This window comes from Phoxinus phoxinus (genome assembly GCF_949152265.1).
Source record: "Phoxinus phoxinus genome assembly, chromosome: 14".
NCBI classification, from domain to species: Eukaryota; Metazoa; Chordata; class Actinopteri; order Cypriniformes; family Leuciscidae; genus Phoxinus; species Phoxinus phoxinus.
The window spans coordinates 17,082,431-17,104,642 of NC_136889.1; the positions used below are offsets into that span (position 1 = coordinate 17,082,431).

General features: G+C 38.9%; 1 protein-coding gene across 9 annotated transcripts in view; it reads left to right on the forward strand.

The window, feature by feature from the left end:
- The window catches only part of zmiz1a (zinc finger, MIZ-type containing 1a), a 132,690-nt gene that overhangs the window by 92,951 nt on the left and 17,527 nt on the right, over positions 1–22,212 (forward strand). For 2 of the 9 annotated variants that reach the window (XM_079636055.1, XM_079636056.1), the window contains 2 exons: positions 2,623–2,736; positions 8,097–8,202. In XM_079636055.1, the coding sequence (XP_079492181.1) occupies positions 2,623–2,736; positions 8,097–8,202 (220 nt within the window). Of the gene's footprint in view, positions 1–2,622; positions 2,737–8,096; positions 8,203–15,501; positions 15,593–16,226; positions 16,381–16,542; positions 16,910–18,951; positions 18,988–22,212 lie in introns of those variants that run through there. The other 7 variants (XM_079636054.1, XM_079636060.1, XM_079636059.1 and 4 more) reach the window with 7 other exon arrangements.

A 22,212-nucleotide genomic window follows, 5' to 3' on the forward strand; every position in this document is an offset into this window, starting at 1 on the left:
AGGGGAAAGGTGGAGTGCTGAGATTTGGCCACGGTTACGTTAACACCTGTGTTGCGATCATGCCAAAAACCCTCCGTTGCTGACACACTGCTCTGAGTGCCCACCATCACAACAGCGAGCTTTTCATCACCTCCTCTCTTTCCTGATAATCGTGCAGTTGGACCCAGACATCAGAATGTTCGTTTAAACAAAGAATTGCCTTCCTCAAAATTGAGGGTTTTTTTGCGACGAGAGGGGGAACGTTCGCTACCTGCATATCCCTTATGCTGTGCAGGATTTACTCAGCAGGGTTCTGCGGCAGTAGACATTGGCTCTTTGTCAAATGAGCTCTTTGTCAACACACACACACACACCAAAGCCTCTCATTCAAATGGCGACCTCTGCCGCCCTTGGAAGACAATGACGCTTCCTTCGCTGCAAGCCGGGGAAGAGGAGGTGTCCGTCGGAGTATAATGGTCTTCAAAGTGCGCAGTCTCCTCCTCAGAGCGGCCAAACATTGCCGGAGCGTTAAACGTGCAAAGGCTCTGAAGAGGGTGTACAGATTGCTCGTTTGTTTAAATTTCTTGTCATGTCTTGTGCGCCACCAGTCGCTGGAGAGTTTGGGTTGGGGGAGGGCAGTCCTGAGGGGAGGATAAACAACCTCGGCGCTCAATAAATAAAAAAATCGTAGGGAAAAGAGAATAAGCCTTTTCTCATTCAATTCTGCCACAAAGCCCCCCCTCTTGTGCTCGCCTTATTGGCCGGCCTGCTTGAATATGGCTTTCAGAGGTGCAGATCTATTACATCTTAGTGGACAAAAGATGATGAAGAGTCTGGATTAGGACGTACTGCGGTGTGTGAGGAGGCCTTGAAGCACACTGAGCTCTTTGTCAGCAGAGTGGATCTGTCCCAGAATGCACAGCTGCGTTCAGACCAGGAGGCCTTGGGTTACCGGCTGGGTTCTTGCAGGACTGTGCAGATGCACCAAGTCAAAGGCCAGGGGGAGCAGGAGCACTTGGCTGTGTGAAATATATACAGGGGTACACATAACTGGTGCGCGTGCGTGGTAAAAATAAATGAGGCGAACCAGAAAACGTGGAGGGAAGCGCTTTTGAGTACCAATATTTTGGGGGACAGGGACGTTTACTTACTGGAGTAGGATTTTTCTCCTTCTCTGGTAAGATAGCAATCATAATGATAAGTGTGTTCATTAATTATTAGGGGTGCAACGGATCGCAGTTGATCAGTGATCCGAACGGACCAGGCCCCACGGTTCAGCACGCATGTGATTCGTGGATTAACTGCTAAGTTTAACTAGTCTGGTCCTACCAGACTCTTGTACATTTCATTTGTACAGAGAGGTTGGACTCTCCATTGACAAGCGTTAAAGGCGGGTACTCTGTTGAAGTTTAAAACTATTGGATCTGCCCAGAGCCACTCTCAATCGCTAACGTTTGGTCGTGACAAAACTTCAACTCAAACTAGCGCACGACCTCAACCTCATCGTTCTCAGCCACTCCCTCTGTTCGCTGATTGGACAGATAAAAATTGACCGGAGATAACCCAAGAATACACCGCAAACCTAGACGACGTACTGAAGGAAAATTAAAATTGAGCGGAAGTACGTAGGAGGACGGAGCCAGGTTAAAGTTTAACCATCATAATGTGAAAGTTTATCATTTGTACATGTTTTGTCTTGCCACTTTACAGATTCAAATGTTTTTAAACGCGGAAGAAGAGGCGAAAACTAGGTCTCGCACACTGTTATCTGTTATCGCGCGCACGCAGAGAGAGAAAGCGTTTCAGACAGCGCTCGAACACTGAATTTATTCCTCTTTCATGTTTACTTGCGCTTGAACAAACACATACTCACAAAATTATGTCAAAATACCGATCTCGACAAGTATTCTCTCGGTTATGTCATAAGTTGAGAAAGAAGTTGAACAGTTGAGGAAGAAACCGGATTTGTGTCAGTATATTCAGTCCGTGCATTCGGTCGGTGACAGCAGCCTAATATTCCTGTTGTTGTCTTGTTCATTAATGTTAATAAAAAATCATCATCATCATCATCATCATCTACCATGTTCGAGAGAAAAGAAGATAGTGAGGAGAGCAGTCAGGAGGAAAGTGAGGACGACAGCTTCTCCAGGTGCTCGCATGAGAACCAGACCAAAAGTTATGTGCACCCCTGAATATATACTACATTTAAAATCTGAAGCTCATCATTTTATTAAAAGAAAATGAAAAGGATAATTAACCCAAACGTGACAATTCTGTCATAATTTACTCACCTCATCTCTGTATGATTTTTCTTCTTCTGTGGAGCACAAAATATTTAGCAAATGTTAACCAGTCATTTTTGGTTACTATTGACTTCTATTGTACAGGTTTAGATGGACATGAGGATTCCATTTAAGAGAAAACGCTTTTTTTAATGCTTTTCTAAATCATCATTTTGTGGAAATATTTTTGTAGGTGGATGAACTTACTGATGCTCATCCTTGAATCCCTGCATGTGTAGTTTTTCTCTGTGTAAACAGAATATTATGATATTTAATTGCTAACGTGTGTCGCATTGAAGTTTTATGGTTAAAAACGTCAATATATTAACCATGCACTATTTGATTTCTTCTCTTCAAACAGCACTTACAGAATCCGGCCAATTTCCAGACGGCGGCCACAGAGCTGCTGGACTGGTGCGGAGACCCACGAGCCTTCCAGCGGCCCTTTGAGCAAAGCCTTATGGGATGCTTGACGGTAAGCCAGCAGCTGCTCAAGTCTTGTCCTCATGTCAGGGGCCAGTGACGAAGGTTAAAGCAACAGTCACGCTTCACGTGTCCCTCTGCCCACCCACTCATCTCTCCGTTTCTTTTCTTCCCTCCTTTAACCTCTGCTTATATATATAGAGAGAGACTGGTGTTTAAAGATGATGTTTAATTGTGTTGATCTTAATATAATTTCTACTATCTCAATAAGCTAAAAGTAAGCCACTTGGCTGATTTCCACAAATTTTCCAAATCTTTTCCAATGTAATTCTGTTTGGTGGTGCAGAACATACAGTAGGTTGAAAAGTAGTCCCCTGTCCCACATTCTCCATGACAGTCATTGATTATGGCACACTGCCAGTGTTTAGCACCTTCAGTCTGATTCAGTCCTGCAGTCCAGGTGCTTTTCACGGGCAGACAGACATTTTACATTGATTTCCACTGGACTTATTTCAGTCCCACTCCCACCCTGTGATCTGAATTCCTCAGATAATGATTTACTGGGAGGCTCTCGGAATATGTTTGATCTAGCTAGACTTACATCAGATATCTTTACTGAGATTATTTTTTTTCTTAAATAGCTGCCATTACATATCCTAGATCACTGGTTCTCAACCAGGGGTCACAGCAATCTTTTAGGGACCCTGTTGGATGACACAATAACCTGATACTATTCATACTACACTAGACGATAGAGTACATGGTGCAAAATGTGCGTCATTTGGGTCACAAATCTAGATTAATCTTGAACTAATGGTTAGAGCCTTTGTAACTAAAAATGTTTTTGCCATCAACAATGTAATTATTATTCTTTAAATACAAGCCTGACTTGTAAAACCCATATTTAATATTCCATTAAATTACTGATTGAACCCCTTTAAAGCTTTTTTCAATTTTAATAAATGAAGGTGCACTACCCATCAAAAGTTTGGTAATAATATTAAATGTTTGCTTTCTGAAGGATCATGTGACACTGAAGACTGGAGTAATGGCTGCTGAAAATTCAGCTTTACCATCACAGGAATAAATTACATTTTTAAAATACATTAAAATAGAAAAAAAATATTTTAAATAGTTAAAATATTTCCACAATATTAATGTTTTACTGTATTTTTCAATCAAATAAATGCAGCCTTTGTGGCATAAGAGACTTCTTTCAAAAATCGTAATCACTCCAAACTTTTGACCGGTAGTGTACATGCGGTTTTATTTCACAGCTCAAGACAGTCTTGTTTAGCATTTTCATGACATCACTTTTTGATCAGTCACATGACATTGGCAATCAAAACAACCTGGATACATCACAAACTTCCAGGGCTTTCTGCGCCAGCTGGGCTTCTGCCCTTGCAATGAACGAGGATGTTAATGGACAGCTTTCTCCAGGTATTCCAGACCTCCATGCTGGAGTTTGGTTCAGCCTCCCTCTCTGTAGTTAGTCACGTGTGTACATGACAATGTGTCCCCAGACACCGTCTTCTCACCACACGCGCTCACTCCGAGAGGATGCGCAGTATATGTTTGCGCTCTGTATAATGTAATTAATTTGTCTGATGTGAAGCGGTCCCTCAGAGAGCAGCGGAGAAGTTCTTCTCCCCAGGTGAGGATGGTGGAGAGATGAAAGAACTGGGGAGATAAGAATGTTGGCTGACAGATGTGGACATGTCTTACACATTTCCCCTCAGGCATCAGGTAGCTCTCTGCTCTCCGCAGACCTACATATGGAGCGTTTCTTCCATTGTCTCTCCCAGCTGCACAATATCAGCACTCAGCCAAATGATAAATGACATCTCCAAACTGTCAGTAGCTTTAGCGATGACAACTATCTCTGCTGTTCCACTGTCTTTTCTTGTCAACCCCTGCACATCTGCGCAGTGCTCGCTCTGAAAAGAAATAAACAGCCTTTTTTTTGTGTGTATTATATTGCGGGTCACTGTTTGTGTGCACTTGGCTCTTTAGCAAAACTGTAACCGAGGACATTTGCATGGCTCAGTGATTCTATTTTTTTTTCTCTGTTGAATCACTTAATGTTTTAGGCCTGCATTCTGAGAAGAGAGATTATGTGGAAAAGGCTTATGAGAGGATGCATTTCTAAACGGCAGTGGAATCTATACCAGCCTTCATGGCAGGACGCCTGGCTGTTGCGTTTGGCAAGTGCAGCTGCAGAAAGGAAATTAAAGTTTGGCAAGAGTGCAGCGGCGCTGCCTGTCCAAAAATCCCCAAAAACTGGAGGACAAAAACGTCTCTAGGTTTTCAGTTTCATAGATGCCGTCCTAGAATCCCATTAAGCCATTATTTGACCATTAAATCACAAATGGGGATCTGTCGGCGCAGGTTTGATTTGTCGTTTTTGTTGCACCACCTTGGAAGCAGATGTATGACAACTTATGATTAAGAAGAGTCACGTTTGCACCCGTTGTGGAACATAAATTGCACGTCAAGCGCTGAGTGTTAAGAATTGAGAAGGTTAGTAAGTGGATAAATGCAGCGCACAGCTGCAGCACTGTGATACATGAGTCATTAAAGATCATGTGCTGCCTCATTCAGATTTTACAGCAGATATTACAAAAGGTTGAATGCCTCTCATTCTATATTGGTTGTGTCATTCTTGATGGATAGAATAATAGAGAGTGACAGGGAAATTCTTCAAATTGAATGTTATTCAGAGCAATATTTAAATCCATAGCTTAACTGAAAATAGGCACCTTAACCAGTGTAACCAGGTTACCAGTTTAACAAGTTTTTCTTTCTTTTTTTGGAGTCCCATTGTCAGTCTGAAGTATTTAAGTGTCTCTGCTGTATCATTTTAAAGGGCACCTATTATGGAATTTTGAAATGTACCTTTCATGTAGTGTGTAACATAGATCTAAGTGAACAAAAACATCCTGCAAAGTTTGAAATATGAAAGTGCACCGTATATAAAGTTATTGTCTTTCAAAAGTTAGAGTCGACTCGGAGTCATTTTTATGAATCGTTAGAAGACCGAAGCTTTTTCTCTGACTAGATGACGTCAACTTGTCAAGTTATTTGAATACGATACGCCCACTTATTGCGCTCCAAGGCCAGGGGAAAATATCATGGCGACGAGACGCTGTGTTCTGAAGTGCGGCTCAAAAGCAAACCTTTTTCATCTGCCCAAGGAGGAGCATTTGAAGACTAAGTGGCTACAATTCATATATACAACTATACCACAGAAGTATAGTCCGAGCCTTGTGCTTTGCTCGCGCCATTTTGAAGACGATTGCTTTTTAAATGCAATCAAACTTGGATTCGCGAGTCGGCTAATATTGAAGGAAGGTTCAGTTCCAAGTGTATTTGCATCAGCTTCCTCCTCTGTATCACAACCTGTAAGTGTTATTAATCATTTTTGCTTTTATATTTTATGTAGCATGCTTAATAATTATTTTGTTTGTTGTGTAAGCACCGTTTAGCTATAGGTCTTCAATGATGTGAAGTGTTTGTCGTTGTTTTCGGAGTTGTCTAAAGAATAGAGTAATACCTCGTAGTAACGTAACTGCATTTTTTTTTTTTTTGTAAAAACGTTATGTTTATGCATCGGGCTAACGCAAACAAAGACTGATTGTGCTTTTACAATATGAACTCTGGGCTATGCTCGCTAACATAACATTAAATTATTTATCTTATTTTTCGTTTTTTACTACAAACTATAAAGCAGTGGACTATAATCATTATTATAACACGATTTAATTGATAAAAGCATCGTTGTACTCCGTGTTAAAAATAAGTATTATCTCTGTAAACACTGCTGGGTCATCTGACCAATCAACGCAGATTAGCGTCGCGCAAAGGAGGGGTTTGGAAAAACGAGTCGTTGAACGAATCATTTGGGAGTCGGTGAGCAAATCAGGTAAAAATAAATGCATATTATACGAAAACAAAAGTGTTTTTTGTCATTGCATGCACTTAAAACTGTTGTTGGGGACTCCCAAAACAACATTAGGAACATTTTAAATGTCATAATAGGTGCCCTTTAAAGGAATAGTTTACCAAACATAACTTACTTATTTACTTTCCCTTGTGTTGCTACAAACCATAAAAATAAGAATTTTGGCAGAATGTTCACACTGTAACTTTTTCAAATAAGGAAAGTAAATGGTGACTGGGGCAGTTACTCACCCAAAAAAATAAAAATCATATTCATGGCACTGTAATTAGTTTGTTTTTGCCATTGTTCATGATTTTACTCCCCACTAGCTTTCACCATGGCGATGAAGGTTGTTATAAGGGCGTTGGTTGGTTGTCAACTTCATAAAAGACAGTACGGTAATGGTAGTGAATAATAATTTTTATTTCGGTCTGTCTGACCAGGGCCCCGAGAATAGTCCTAATACACTATAATAATATTACAAAATTATTTGAGAAGACTTGGAATAAACAGTTACCATATGGACTCATTTTTTGGTGGATATTTGTCATTTCTGAAGCTTGATGGCAACCTGGTCACCATTCACATTCATTGCATGGAATAGAGTAGGTTGGACATTCTGGCTAACTTCTCTTTTTGTGTTCTTTGGTAGAAAGTAAGTCATGGTACAATGTGAGGGTGAGTAAATTACAGAATGCTCATTTTTGGGTGAACAGTCCCTTTAAGAGAGTCCACGGTTAAAGCCTCGGTTTTGTATTCTGTGTGGTAACATTGTCACCTAGCAGCTCTATCTTAAATGTGGCTTTAGAGTTTTATTTACACGCTTTTGAATTGTTCCGCGAAAGATCACGAGATGCTTTGAAAGAAGCTGGAGTTGCGAGTGCAAGGGGCCAAGTGCGGGCTGTGGTCTCTGCGGATCAGGGTATTCAGAGAACAAACAGAGACGTCTGCGCACCAGTCGCACAGATCTCTGGGGAAAGCTCATCAATCGTGCCCTGCAAATATCAACACAGTCTTAACACTAGTCTGCATCAGTGGAGGTGGCTGTTTTATCTTTGAATACATTATTCATGCACATATATAAATATTTGATATGATTGCACTAAAAAAGGGAAATTGCTCTTTTATGAGTAGTTTTTGGAGAGATATTTGGTGTACATGGAAGTGGGGGGGTGGTAGCTGGGTGATGCGAGTATACCGCTGGTTCTCGTGTCTCTCGTGGGAGTCTGGGGTAGAATTTCAAGGAAGCTTAATTGCACATAGCTCATGTAGACTATTGAAAAATTCAATAGCCTTAATGCTAAAGAGTGTGTTTAGAACATTTCAGCTTGATTTTCCTTCAGACTTTAAGCGGCGAACTATGTGTTTGCACCTCTCTTGTGAATGCAAATAATGGATGCACACATGCAGATGAACCCACATGAGTTCACAAAGACCCGCTTTAACACTCATGTGGTCTCTTTTCACAGGTCGTGAGCCGTGTGGCAGCGCAGCAGGGTTTCGACTTGGACCTCGGCTATCGGCTCCTGGCTGTGTGTGCGGCAAACCGCGACAAGTTCACTCCAAAGTCAGCAGGTGAGACCCTCTTCTCTCATGCACCGTTTCTTCTCACTCATCATTGCTAATAAAACCCAGAGACACTCTGCCTGTAATGAATCCACATTCTTCATTTAGCGATGTGACAGGAAATCTTTTAATTGCGGCATTATGCAATCACAGCGCACGGCCATGCATTAGCATCCTTTCACTTTCCTTTGTCCAACACTCACCCATCTCCTCGAGACGTCATGAGGCGATTTAACTTCCAGAGGTTGTCTTTTCCTGACGATTTTACACGTGGAGCTCTCGGCATGCCAGAACCGCCCCCGAATAATTCACTGATAAGCTGCCAGAGTTCACTTTCCAACAATCATCCATCAGCAGAGCAGCAACGCTTTGTAATCAGCTCTGTTTGAAATCCTGACCTTCTCAGCCAAAGCTGAGTGTCCTGTTCTTGTACATTTGTCAAAGTGAATTGCGGATGGGCATCAGCCAAACAGAGATAGATGGCCGGCAAATGCTGAGGTTGAGGTGTGTGAGTGTACTTTATTTGAGAAAGGCCTGACACGGCTCGCTGTTCAGAATGAAGATAAACGGTCCATTTGAACCATGGTTACTGTAGGACACTTTGGGCCTTCAAAAACAAATGTTTCTGGATGTTTGTTTATCCTGTTCCTCCTTTTAGATAACTGCACAATCATTTTATTAATCAATATTTTTGTCTTATTTTTTCCTGGGAAAAAGTGTTTTTTACTATTACATTATTTATTAACATTTTGAATTGTTTTTTTTTGTTTTTTTGTTTTTGGTTTTCATTTTAATTTTATTTCAAATTATAGTAATTTCTATTTAGCTTTAATTTGTTTTAGTAATTTTAGTAAAGTAATTTTTTTAATCTAATATTTTATTGAATTTTTGCTGTTTCAATTAACAAATATATATATATATGGGGCTGTCAAAAGATTAATCGCGATTAATCGCATCCAAAATAAAAGTTTGTTTACACATAATATATGTGTGTGTACTGTGTATAATTATATATAAAAACACACACAATCATGTATATATTTAATAAAAATTGGTTATATTTATATATAAAATATTTATATATAATAAAAATTATATAAATGTATATACAGTATATAAATGCAAATATTTCTTAAATATATACATGAATGTGTGTGTATTTATACACAATAATTATAAATATAGTACACACACACATATATTATGCAAACACAAACTTATTTTGGATGCGATTAATCGCAATTAATCTTTTGACAGCCCTAATATATATTATTATTATTATATTTTTTTTTTAACAGTTTTAGTTACAAATAACAACATGCTGGAAAACTTGTTTAAACTGAATTTTATTGTATTTATTATTTATTCATTATTGTTTTTATTAAATGTTTTAATTATATTATTCATTTATATTTATTTCTTTTACTTTTCAATTTATTTACTCTCAGGTTACCAATAATTGATCTTGCCATAATAATGTTTGGACATTTGTACTTAAAAACAAGACAAAAATACTGATTAAGAAATGTATTTTTGGACAGCCGTGATTGTGGCGGTATTGCTGTTAATAACGCTCATGTGGCATAAAGTTGTGTGATGCCTGAACTATTTATCATTTACAGTGACATCTCAGATATTTCAATCCATGCAGAGATTGTATAGTTGCATTCAGAGCAGTTGGTGATAAAGAAAGCTGGAAGCAGATATGACTCAGACTTCCTCTCAGTGCATCATGGGGGCATCCATCTTACCTCTATCATAAGGGCGTCTACCGCCCCAGACACGCAGACGACAGTGGCGGAGCTCAGAATCATAAACCCACTCTCCGTCCCTCTCGCTTTCTATCCTCCTTGATGCCACATACCCTTTCTCTCTTTATCGCTCTACATCCTTTACACAAAACACACACAGAAAGAGCGAAGGGGAAAAAGAGAGAGAGAAGAGAGAAAGTGCAGCCCCAGCGAAAACCCAGTGACAGGCAGGATGGCGACACAGGGGCGGCCACCCGACACCACACACCGGAGTTCAGTGTGTCTGGCGCGCTCAGAGCCTGAGAGAAGCGAGACACTCCCACATTACACGATCAATGCACATCAGGCGGCCGTGGAGAGGCAGTCACCGGCTGCAAGATGAATCCGTCATGTTTTGCTGTCTCTGTGATATACAATGCAGCTGACACTTGCCTGTGAGGATGGCCAAAAGTCATCCACTTGCACTCAGAATTACACTTTTATTTGCCTCTCGTAAATGAATGTACCTGTAATGGATAAATGCCAGAAGATGTCTTTGTAATATGTAATTCATACATATATATATATATATATATATATATATATATATATATATATATATATATATATATATATATATATATATATATATATGCTTTGAGTTCTTTTTAATGTTACATTTAAACTGTTATAGTGCTTTAAAATGGTCTATTGGATTCCTTTGTTTTTCAATATGTGATTTTGGCAAATCGAACACACTTGAACCTCATTGGATGCTTGGAGTGTATTTTTTCTTTTTTTAATTGACAAAGGTAATGAGAACACATTTATAATCACTGCGAAACAAATCTCAATCGGCATATTGGTCTTGCTTTCCAGTAAAAATATGAATTTACTTGAAAAGCAAAATTGTGTCAAATAAGAAACGTATAATATATTTTTAATTACATATTTAAGAAATATGAATATTTGTGTTAATAAATATTAATTAAATATGTACAACAAGTTACTAAATATAATAGTATAAATTGTAAATTAATAAAATAAAATGTATTTAGGCCTATTTATTAAATCATGGGGTAGGATTTTTTTTATTAATAATTGTATATGGAAGACATTATAATATACTAATTATATATAGGATAATAGTGTCATTATAGTAGAATATATAAAATAATATAATACAAATATATATTATACTGTTATATATTTTATATAATTGTGTATATTATTATTTATTATTATTATTACATCATTGAAAAATTATTTTTCAATTTCAAAATGTGTTGTTTGAAGTGTAAACCTCCTTGAATTTTGATAATTAATGCTCAAGACTCTTTAATAGCTTATGCAGTTTTGTAGTAAAGTAAACGTATCTTGTCGTAAAGATGTTTACTCTTAATGTATTTATACTGGAAAACAATACAAACATACTAATTGAGAAATGATTGCAAATGATGCACTGACAAAAGCCAGATATAATCAGTGCAAAGTGATGAAAGCATGTTTGGCATTATCACCATCTGATCTTCGCTTGTGTGTGAATGAAGTGTAGTCTGTCAGTGCGTGCTGGTTTGTGAGTGCTGACCTGACCTCTCTGTCAGCGGGATTATCTGGCCGTATTAATCTGTGATTATGGGAATTATCTGTCCACGGTGTGTTTGCTTCTGTTTTTGTGTGTGCGCTCTAATTTAGTCTGATCTTCTCTGCTTACATGCTACCAGAGGTGGGTAGAGTATCCAAAACCTGTACTCAAGTAAAAGTACAAGTACTTCTAGAAATATTTACTCAAAGTAAAAGTAAAAGTAACAATCTTAATAGTTACTTGAGTAAGAGTAAAAAAGTATCCAATGAGAAAACTACTCAAGTAGTTAGTTACTAGTTACTTCGGATCATAGGCCGATATATATGATAAATATATAAAACAATATTATTTAGATATTTTTTATTTAAATTACTATTATTATCATAATTAGTATCCAATGAGAAAAGTATCCAATGAGAAAACTACTCAAGTAGCTATAGTTAGTTATTTCGGATCATAGGCCTATATATACTATGATATATATATAAAACATGATTTTATTTAGATATTTTTTATTTAAATGACTATTATTATCATAATTAGATAGGCTATCTTTGCCACAAAAACAGAAGAGACGAGCATTATTTCTGCCATCTGTAGCCCGAAAATCATTGCCTATCCTTTGGTTTGTATAATAGTAACTTATACAACTACAGTTGGATTATTAGACAATGTCGAAATATAGTGTATCTGCAGAGTTTTGCATTTAAAGGCATGTAAAGGGAAACATTGACACAGAGAAGAAAGAGTTAAAACTCTTCACATGTGCTCGCGCTGACCGCTACTGAACATCTGAACACAAACGACGATCAAACGCACATCGACGGATCTTCTTCTGTCTGTTCTCCAAAATGTAATCAAATGTATATTTCTGCAAGCATGTTTAAACTGGTCAACAGTGCCTAAGATTGGCAAAGGCATTCGTTTTCAAGTTGAGTTGGCACGCCACTGCGCAATACACACACATTACCGCGGGATGGCGGGTGTTCATTTCATATGTGGACAATGGTAGCTTATTTATTGTATAAAGTAATGTATATGTCCAAAAAAACCGGGTAATGTCATACTTTGAAGTAGTGCTATCATATCGTAATAATCTGTTTGGTTGTAAAATGTATTACCTGAATGAAATTAAATCGAATATTCGTTCCACATGATATATCATCGTCAGCATACGAAAATAATAGAGATCTTCATCGCTGGCAAAAATTATGCATTTGCAGATTTGCTTTCACTCGACTGTACTGTAGGTCCACGGCCACTTCATCCAACGCTCTTGATGTTCTTAAATCTTCCTGTTACGACTCCGAGTCGAGTGTGAATTGAAAGCGCTTCAGACGATTCAGTGCGTGCAGGAAACTGAACAGATCATACAAACTGATTCGCGAACCGATTTAGACAGATCTGCCCACTTGTTTGATGAAGTCTTTGAACAGAATCGACTCAAAAGAGTGATTCATTTGTGAATTGAGCATCGCTCATGCCCAGAAAAAAGATACAGCGCGCTTGGAATAAACTACGCATTTAACAACACGTATTGCATTAAAATAAAGTAACGAGAGGAACGTCGCTCAACGTAACGAAGTAAAAGTACCGTTTTTTTATTAGAAATGTACTCGAGTAAAAGTAAAAAGTACCCACATTTAAATCTACTCTTAAAAGTACAATTTTTCCCCAAAAATACTCAAGTAAATGTAACGAAGTAAATGTACTTCGTTACTACCCACCTCTGCATGCTACTGACAGACTTTTTAACCAGGCTTTGTTTGGCACCCCACTGCCAGTCCAATAAGATAATTTAGTCTAAAATCTCCCTCTTTAGAGCACACAGTTGTGTCTGTACCAAGAAACGTTAAATACCTTGTCTGAGACACTTTTATTGAGCATAATTATACACCGCATCACAATTGCTTTTGATAGTATTTCAACGGTGCTGTCAGTCACAACAGTCTCCTCGCTTAGATCAAAATCGAGCTCTTCCCTTTATACGTGTCATGCTGATATTTAATCGAGAACAGGTTAGTTGAGAGACTGACAGCTAATGTGTTTGTCTATTAGGACATGTTTCTGACTCGCATACCTCTATTCAGAAAGTCTGCTATTATTTAAACACTTTCCTGAAAAAAAATAGTCAACTTCTCATCACGTTGTGTCTGAACACAGAAGCAGAGATAGTGTGCCATTGTTCAGAGTGAGATGTTGCGACAAGATAATTGCAAGGTGCGTCTTAATTTAAGTGTTTTTAAAGTCTGTTATCGAGGAGATTTGGCACGAAGTGCAGAAGAATTTAATAGTTTGCATCACTTAAAACAAGGCAAAATACTATAGTATAATATATAGTATAAAAGTATAACGCTTTCCACAAAGATATGTTTTCAATATTCACGATAACTATAAGAAATTTCTCTTTAGTATCAAATCAGCATATTAATATGACATGTGACTAAAGACTGGAGTAATGGCTGCTGAAAATTGTAGTTTTGTTATCACAGGAATAAATTACATGTTTAAATCATCAGTTATTTTAAATTGTAATACATTTTCACAATATTACCAATTTTACTGTATTTTTGATCAAATAAATGCAGCCTTGGTGAGCATAAGAGACTTTAAAAAACATTGAAAAGTCTCCAAACTGTTTAACAGTAGTTTTGTGACTAAAATAAGTTGGCAAGTTTATGCACTTGACAATCTTACTGAGTGATTTTTAATCACATTTTAGCAAGAGACCTTACATCATATTAGAGTTTTTGGCCCTATGTTGTTTTTTTATTTTTTTATTTAGAGATATAGTTGTTTGATGTAGCTATATGTCAAAGTAAAGCTGACACATGTCTCTTCTCTGAGTAGCGGATGGGTAAAAATATTATATTGGCCACTGTGGGGTGAAACGAATCTCTCAATGCAATGGTGAGGAATGTTCCTGCTCTACATAGCAAGTCTGTCAGCAGCTTGTAAATCAGCCCAGCTGGAAGGCACGTCAGGAGAGCAACCAATCCGCCATGTCGAGGGTGACGGATCGCTTTCCAGCACCCAGCCGTAATTCACATGTCATGTACACACATGGTTTACAGAGAAGACGCGAGCGCAAATACACAAGAAACTCAAGCCCGGGACCTCCCCGTTGGTTGGATACACCGCAAACCCTGCCCACGTCTGTCTGCACACAGTTCTCACTTTATACTTCAGACATTCACTGTGTCTTTGAGTTTGCGACATCAAAAGGATACATCCTTAGTGAGTCACAGTTGCCTTTATATGTGCGCTTTTATTCAAGGTCCAGAATTAACAATCGCCAGCTACAAATGTGAATGAATGTTGGCTTTGGCTATGTAAGTAAAATTGTTATTTGTCCTTTGAATTGTAACATTAAAAATGTAAAAAGCATTATAAAAAAAAAAAAAAAAAAAAAAAAAAAAAACATTAAAATGGTAACAACAAACTCCAAAACATTATTATTAAAAAAATATATATATTTTTACTTTATACAGGGGTTTTGGCAGTTAAGAAATATTTATGATCATTGAAAAAGTCTACCATTGTGAGACAGTTAATTTTGGACTCTTGAATGCTTAAATGCATTTTTCAATATATTATTTTCTTTCCTTCTGATGTAATCACTCAGCAACAGTTCAGTTACTTCTAGATGCTCCGGATCTGCTAGATTTTTGGTTCTTACAGAAACAATCAGATTTTTTTCATTGTAGCTCATAATCTGCAGCGATAATGCTGTATTATAGTGGATTTTTGTATTAAAAAATCTGGGTATTTATCATAAGATTGCTCATTTGCAAAGTACTTAAGTTCACAGCTAGAGAGAATTGCTGGAGTGATGTGTTTGTGTTGGTGGAGGTTATGACTCAGCTTTGCAGTAAAAGTTAAAGGAAGCTTGAGTTCCTGTTTGAGCCAGCTTTAGCTCTTCACCTCCTTTTTCATGTAGCCCGTAGCCTTGACATCTCTCATTTTCTCTGAGTTATTTCATCCCCTTGTAGCTTGATATTAAAGGTATCCGTCACACGCAGCACTTCAATGCCGGCCGCGGAGACGGTGTGCGCGCTGAGGTCTTGATGCTTCGTGCTACATTGTAAGTCTTTAGTATGTTGGAGCTTTTAATGAATTATTGCTAATTTGATGTCAGTGGAATTTATTACAGTGCTTTTTTTTTGCAGCGTCAAGAAAAATTCTGCAGTTGATACAGCATTTTTATTAGCAGTTTAGGCGACGTTAATTCAAGAACTGAAGAATAGCTATGTATTAATTCATTAATGGACGCACACTATTGACAGCCTGGGGAAGTGCTGGATCTCTTTCTGATATTCAACACTTTTAGATGCGTGTAATTAACAGTGTTAGCAAGTGTCAAGTTAGGCACTTAGCGTTAAAAGCTAACCGTTTCCATTAATTTCACCCTCACATGACACTCAAGAGGGCCGCCCACCAGCCCCGGGCTTAATTAGTGTGTACGGTCTGATGGATTTATACATTGGTGTCATGTGATTAGCTCTCCAATGGACGGGATTCACCCGCTTTGATAGCAGTAATCGTGGGGCCGCGAACACAGCTTTAACTGAATTGATCCGAGCATGTTGTTTGTTCTCAGTCTTTCTCTGGATGATTTGGTCACGGGCCAAGATACAGCCCATCTGCTGTGATAGGCCCCGCCCCCCTCTTTGCAAGTTTGAAATGTGAGCCGCTCATGCTCCCACCCCCCCTTCCGCCCTCTGGCAAAGTGGCCGTCGTATTGCATGAGTGTGTGTGTGAGTGTGTGCATGAATGTGTGTGTGTGTGTGAGTGAATGTGTGGCTTCCATCAGTTCCAAATGAGCGAGGGTTTTAGGCATGTGGACGTCACTTACAACACAATAAATCTGAGGTGAGAGGACATTTGCTGCTTTTTCTTCCTCTGTCTCCCTTCTTTTCTTCCTCCCCCCCACGTCCCTCTCTCTCTCTCTCTCTCTCTCTCTCTCGCTTCTTTTTTTTTTAACCCTTTTGAAACACAACGGTGCTTCCTGTTCATTTTGTGGTTTTGCACTGCAGACAGTTTACAGGCTGTCATTGTGTGTGTGTGTGTCTGAAGTTTTCGAAGAGCTTAACCTGATTCCCCGTGGGCTACGTCTTGGAGCAGAGGAGCCAGGTATAGCAGGAGCCCATTAGCACAGAACTCCATCTGTGATTGGCTTTGCACTGGAAACCCAGAGACCGCCGCTGAATAATTGATGTGCATTGTGCAGTCGCTGGACAGGCGAAGAGAGGGAAAACAGAGAGAGAGCCCCAGACAATCAGACCGAGATAGACAGAAAGCTCGTAGATTTCTCACGGGTTCGTCTTTGCCTGCTGGTAAAATCCCATTTTTTTTCCTGTGCAATGAGAAGACTGCGATGAGAGCCCGATCCCGACCATTGGTAAGTCACGTGACGAGCGGAGTGCATGCGGATGAGTTGAAGGCAGGTGTACTGTATGTATGCGCAGGAACTAACTCGTAAAGAGTCGTAACAACTGCCTGCGTTTGACCTAGTTCCCTCTCTCCTACATAAATGCTCACACACAGAGGGTCAGAGTGGGTTTGATTATCTCCAGGAGGAGAGCTGACCTACTTGAGGCACAGTGTTTTTGTCAGTCCTTTGGCGTTTTAATGTGAGCCTGGCGACAGCTTGGCTCCAGCCGGTTACACGGAGAAGCTCTTGCTCTTCACCGGCTACTGTAGGTGGCGAGTGCATGTTGTAAATCATCGGATGGGAGAAAAGTCTTTCGCATTGCATTCGAGGTTTTGTTCTATGGGCCGTAGGGGTCGATTTGAAAGGGGAATGAACGTGGGAATTTCTGAAAGTGGGGGGATGTGTGCTTGCTGTGCCCCTGCTGTTTGTATATTTAGAAAGCTGGCTTCATCCCTTGTGTTTCTAGAGCACTGTCTGCGTCTAGGCACAATCCCTAGATATTTATAGTAAGTAGTTGTTTCTTGTAACTGCTACAGGGCGGCAGTTAAAGCGTCGTAAGGATAATATACTGCTGGAGCAAAGTCTACAGGTTCCTGTGAAGTTTTGTTAAAGCTCTCGGCCTCTGAGTGCATGCTGATGGGGAAATAAACAGCAGTTTGCTGTAATGAGGATCCTGCTGTTCATGTGTGAAACTTCCTCCTCACTGGTGAGGAGCTTTTAATAGCTCGGTGCTCTTTGCCCATGTGTCGTTTGTGTTTGGTGCAATTGCTTTATTTAAACATGCAGATGTTGTGCTAATGTTTTGGGATAGGCTACAGATGAAAATAGTTAAAATTGATTAAATAGATATATAGAATAGTAAGTGTTTTATTAATGGGTCAAGTGTAAATAGCAAAAAGGCATTCAATTGTTTAAAAGTACCAGTAAAGACAAGATTTATATTTAAAAAAAAAAAACATTCTATTCATCAAAGAAACCTGGGAAAGTATGATATTGTCCACACTAATATTAAGCGGATAACTGTTTTCACCATTATAAGTTTCCTATTAGAATGATCTCTGAAGGATCATGTGACACTGAAGACTGGAGTAATGATGCTGAATATTCAGCTTTGCCATCGCAGGAAGAAATTATATTTGAATATATTTTTAAATATAAAAATAACCATGTAAAATAACTTTTTTAAGTTTTCTGTAAAAAAAAAAAAAAAAAAAAAAAAAACTTGTGAATAAGGATGTAAACTAACAGCTAAGATTGCTGCACATAGGATTGTCATCATCTAAAAATCATCACAACAACCGTTTTTACCATCTGCACCCGAATTGTCTTGTCACAAGGACCTGTTTTATAGTACAACAGAACATTTCCATTAGTAATATAGGGTAGTCAGAGCCTACAGGAAAAAAATGTAGACGGTTGAGTAGCGCAATGCTTGTTAATGACTAATTTGATATTTAGATGTTTCCTCATACAGTGACAAGTGTGTTAGTCATATGAAGCATCGTCAAGATTTATGCATATTTATCATAACTGTAATTAAAATGATGTGTCAGATATTCTGTGGTGTATTTTTAACATATTTTGATTTTTAGATGTTGGAATGTTATGTTAGGCTTATAGAATCAAATTCAAAAGAATCAAATACTGTTTGTTAATACTTTAAAAATGTATCAGCGTAATATATATATATATTTTAGTGATTATATTATTGTGATGGACCAAAATGCGTTTAAAATTATTTTGAGTTGCTCAGCTTGAAATTTCTGACAAATGTGCAAGCACCTGGAATATTTCAGCGAATGCATTGATTTTAGATCAATTTTTCCTCTAAGATGAGAAGTCAGTATATCGCACAGCAGACCAAAACAGATACAGGGTCCTGTTAAGTCCCATCAATTCAACCAGGACATCAGCTCACCCATTGATGATGTCAACTCTGCTTACTAATACTATCTTGTCTTAATATTTCTTTGCCCCCTTGAGTAAAATGTTGAATTTGAACCCTACAGAAACCACCACCTGCAGGAGATGTCAGAGTGACACAGGTACTCTTCTGTGTTCTAGCATTGTTTGGCTTGTGAAACACATCTAGTGGAGAGCTCTCTCTCTCTCTTTCTCTCTTTCTCTCTCTCTCTCTTCATCGTCACCCTGGGCATTCATTCTGTTTTTATTCATTTGTACGCAGTCACAGGAGATGAATCACGGTGACGCAGACGCTTTTGATGTGCTTCCTTTGTTGCGGGGTGTGTGTGTATGTGGGGGGTCATCGGCTTCTGACTGAGCATCCATACCTGTTTCACAGACGCATGGGCTGCACTGTCATCTCAGATTATCCCGGGATTTTCTCCCGTCATCTATTGCGCAGGCACTGTAGGATTCCAGCCCTGGTTTCCAGCTTTTTCTCCCAGACTGTGCAGCTCATTGAACAGGAATGACGTCCCATTTTTGTGGTATTTTATGTTCAAAACAGCCTTCATCCATATGTCACTCCCTTCTAGGGCTGCCCTTTGTCGTGTGCCGGTCTTTCTGTCTGCTCTTCCCCGTTTCATCGCAGTCATTCATTTCCATTTTAGCCGAATCTGTAGCGACAATGCACTGTGCCGTGTGCTACAAAATCCTTTCCAATTCAAAAGAGCATCAAGCTGTTTCGATTCTCTCAAACACACAGCAGAAAGTCAGCAAGCACGCATTGTGCGGATGTTACTGCACTGTAGGAAGCGCATTACATCTGTCACTGACAGAAACAGACACCGACATGTTATCGTTTATTTATGTATCCAAATGAGAAATATCAGTTTCATCTGTTTGAGCAGCTCTTTTCTAGTGTGTGTGTGTGTGTGGTGGTCATTTTGTGGCCTGTGTTAGCCTCAGTTAGGAGTTAATAAGACGTGTGTGTGTGTGCTGGCCTTAATTAATATGTGAGGCTCTCGTACGTGAGGACCTGCCCTGTGTCATTAGTTAATAGTAGTGCGCTGCTTGAGCATATGCCTGCTGTACTGCCGGCCATTGAGCACTAAGGGAAGACCGTTTTATAGACCTCACCAAGCCACAATCACATCAGCAGTGTATTTTTACTGTTAGAACGTCCCTCTTAGCAGGCACAGTCAGCATCCGCTTGCTTTTTTTTTTTTTATTGACACTTGGGGGGAAATTTTTGAATTTTGTTGAATTGATTTTTTGTAAACATGCAAACGCATTTAGAAGAGCTGACAATACTATGCTCGTATTGATAGCTGGAAGCATAAGCAAATAAGCCAAACGTGTAATTAGCAAGGATTGTGTAGAACTTTGTAAATGATGGTGGTTCTTTTGGATGGTGGAATTCTGTCTAAATTAGGCAGTAAAGTGTAGATATGGCTAAAAAAAAATAGTCAATTAAAAAAGGTTAAACTCTTAAAATAATTACTTGGCTTTGAATTTTGGCTCTGGCATGCAGCTTCCTTGTTATACACCTTGCGTTTTTCTTGTCTCTTCTTGTGTACCCATAACAAGTGTGCATTTTTCTGGCTTGTGTGTGGCGGTATTACACAAATCTCTCTATGAAGACTGTTGGGAAGTTCTCCTTTAAGCTGCTTACACTCACTGGGAAAGACCTGCATTTACAGATTGAAGTATTTAGGATGGATGAATTGAGTAGGAATTTGTACACATTTGGCTGAGGGACCCAGTATTTTCAAATAGACGGGTTATATGCGACTTAAGCTATACAATTCACAATTATGTTATTTTTTCAGTTTGTTGCATAAAAGACTAAATTATTGCATAACTGATAGTTTGTCTTTCTAGTTATCAGTAAAAATATCCCTTAACTTTCTCTATAGTGTTCTTCATTGGACAGTATTTGCTGTTGGGTTTCTGTTTTATTGCTTTTATAGGTCAGGTAAGGTGATATGATGGTCTCAGTGAGGTGATGATGAAGGGCAGACACAGTATGGTCATGTGGAAGGCAGGGTTGCTTATTTTCACTGAGTGGTCCAGGAAGGTCAGTCGGCATGTCTGCCAATTCACTGTGGCATCAGTCTGATACTCCCACAGATTGAGGGAGAGGGTGAAAGAAAATGTCTCTGAGGACGTTTGAAAATATGGCTTGTGTGATGTATTCCAGACACATTTGCTTTCTTGATGTACTCATTGGGTTTGAAATCTTCCCACTTTCCAAAACTGCAATAGTTAAATATCCAATGCATTCTGTGAATAAGGAGTGGGCAAGATATAGTGTGTAATTCTTTTAGTGAGGTTTGGCCTTTGGCAGGATATCAGATATTTAATTTCACCAAACATTAGCTCAGTTCCATGTCCTATTGAGCTGCCTACCTAGTATTTTGGAGCATAATGGGTTTAAAGCATCTTATTCTGCCTTCTAAGATACCTATTTTTGCCAAAATTAAGGCTAGTATGCATCCTTAATGGAAAAGATGATCATTAAATGAATTGCCAAAAGCTCAGTGGAAAAACTCAGTGAAAAAAAATATGAAATGCTTATATTCCATTCAAACCTGAAGTTTATCCATAAAATAGTTTGTAAAATTGGGGGGAGGATACATTATTAGACAGTATTGTGTGTACAGTACATTTTTTTTGCACCTTAGATTTTAGCTTAGCAACATGCTAATGCAAAACAACAAGCTAAGACTTCGTGCAGAGTGCTATTTGTATAAATGTGGTGCCTATAAGTGCCCAAATCAGTCACTTATGAGGTTCCATTTCAATTAGGATGCTGTCTGTGTAGGTAGTAGGACAAGCATGGCAGCTCACTAGGTTTTTGGAACAGACCCTTTGATTAAACGGTAAAGTTTCTGCTTGATTTTGTCCATTTTTGACCCAACTCCCTTGTTCTAACCTCCAATTTACTGACATCCCATTTTTATTAGCGACATCTGAATAAAAAACCTCATAATTTAAGCCACAAAACTGGGCGAGAAATGAGAGTTTGATCGAGTTTGGATTCTGGCAGAGATGAAGCAGCCAACCTCGGAAGGAACGCTGGTCAAACATTCTTGGGGCAGTCTCAGAGGTGATTTGTGTTACCGGGGGTGACCTGGCTTCCCTACACACCGGCTCATTTGGGGATTTACCCTGGTCAGTTATTCAAAGCCCACTAAACCTGCTTGAAGAGCCTCTCCTCTAGACAATGAGCAGACAGGGAGGAGGGTGGGTCTGTGTAGTGTCTGTCTCTCTCCACTGTTTTGCCAGAAGTCTGTAGAGCCACAGGCTGTTGTCCCCTCAGTAAGATGGTTTCTGCTGCAGTCTGGCACCTTTATGAACGGCAT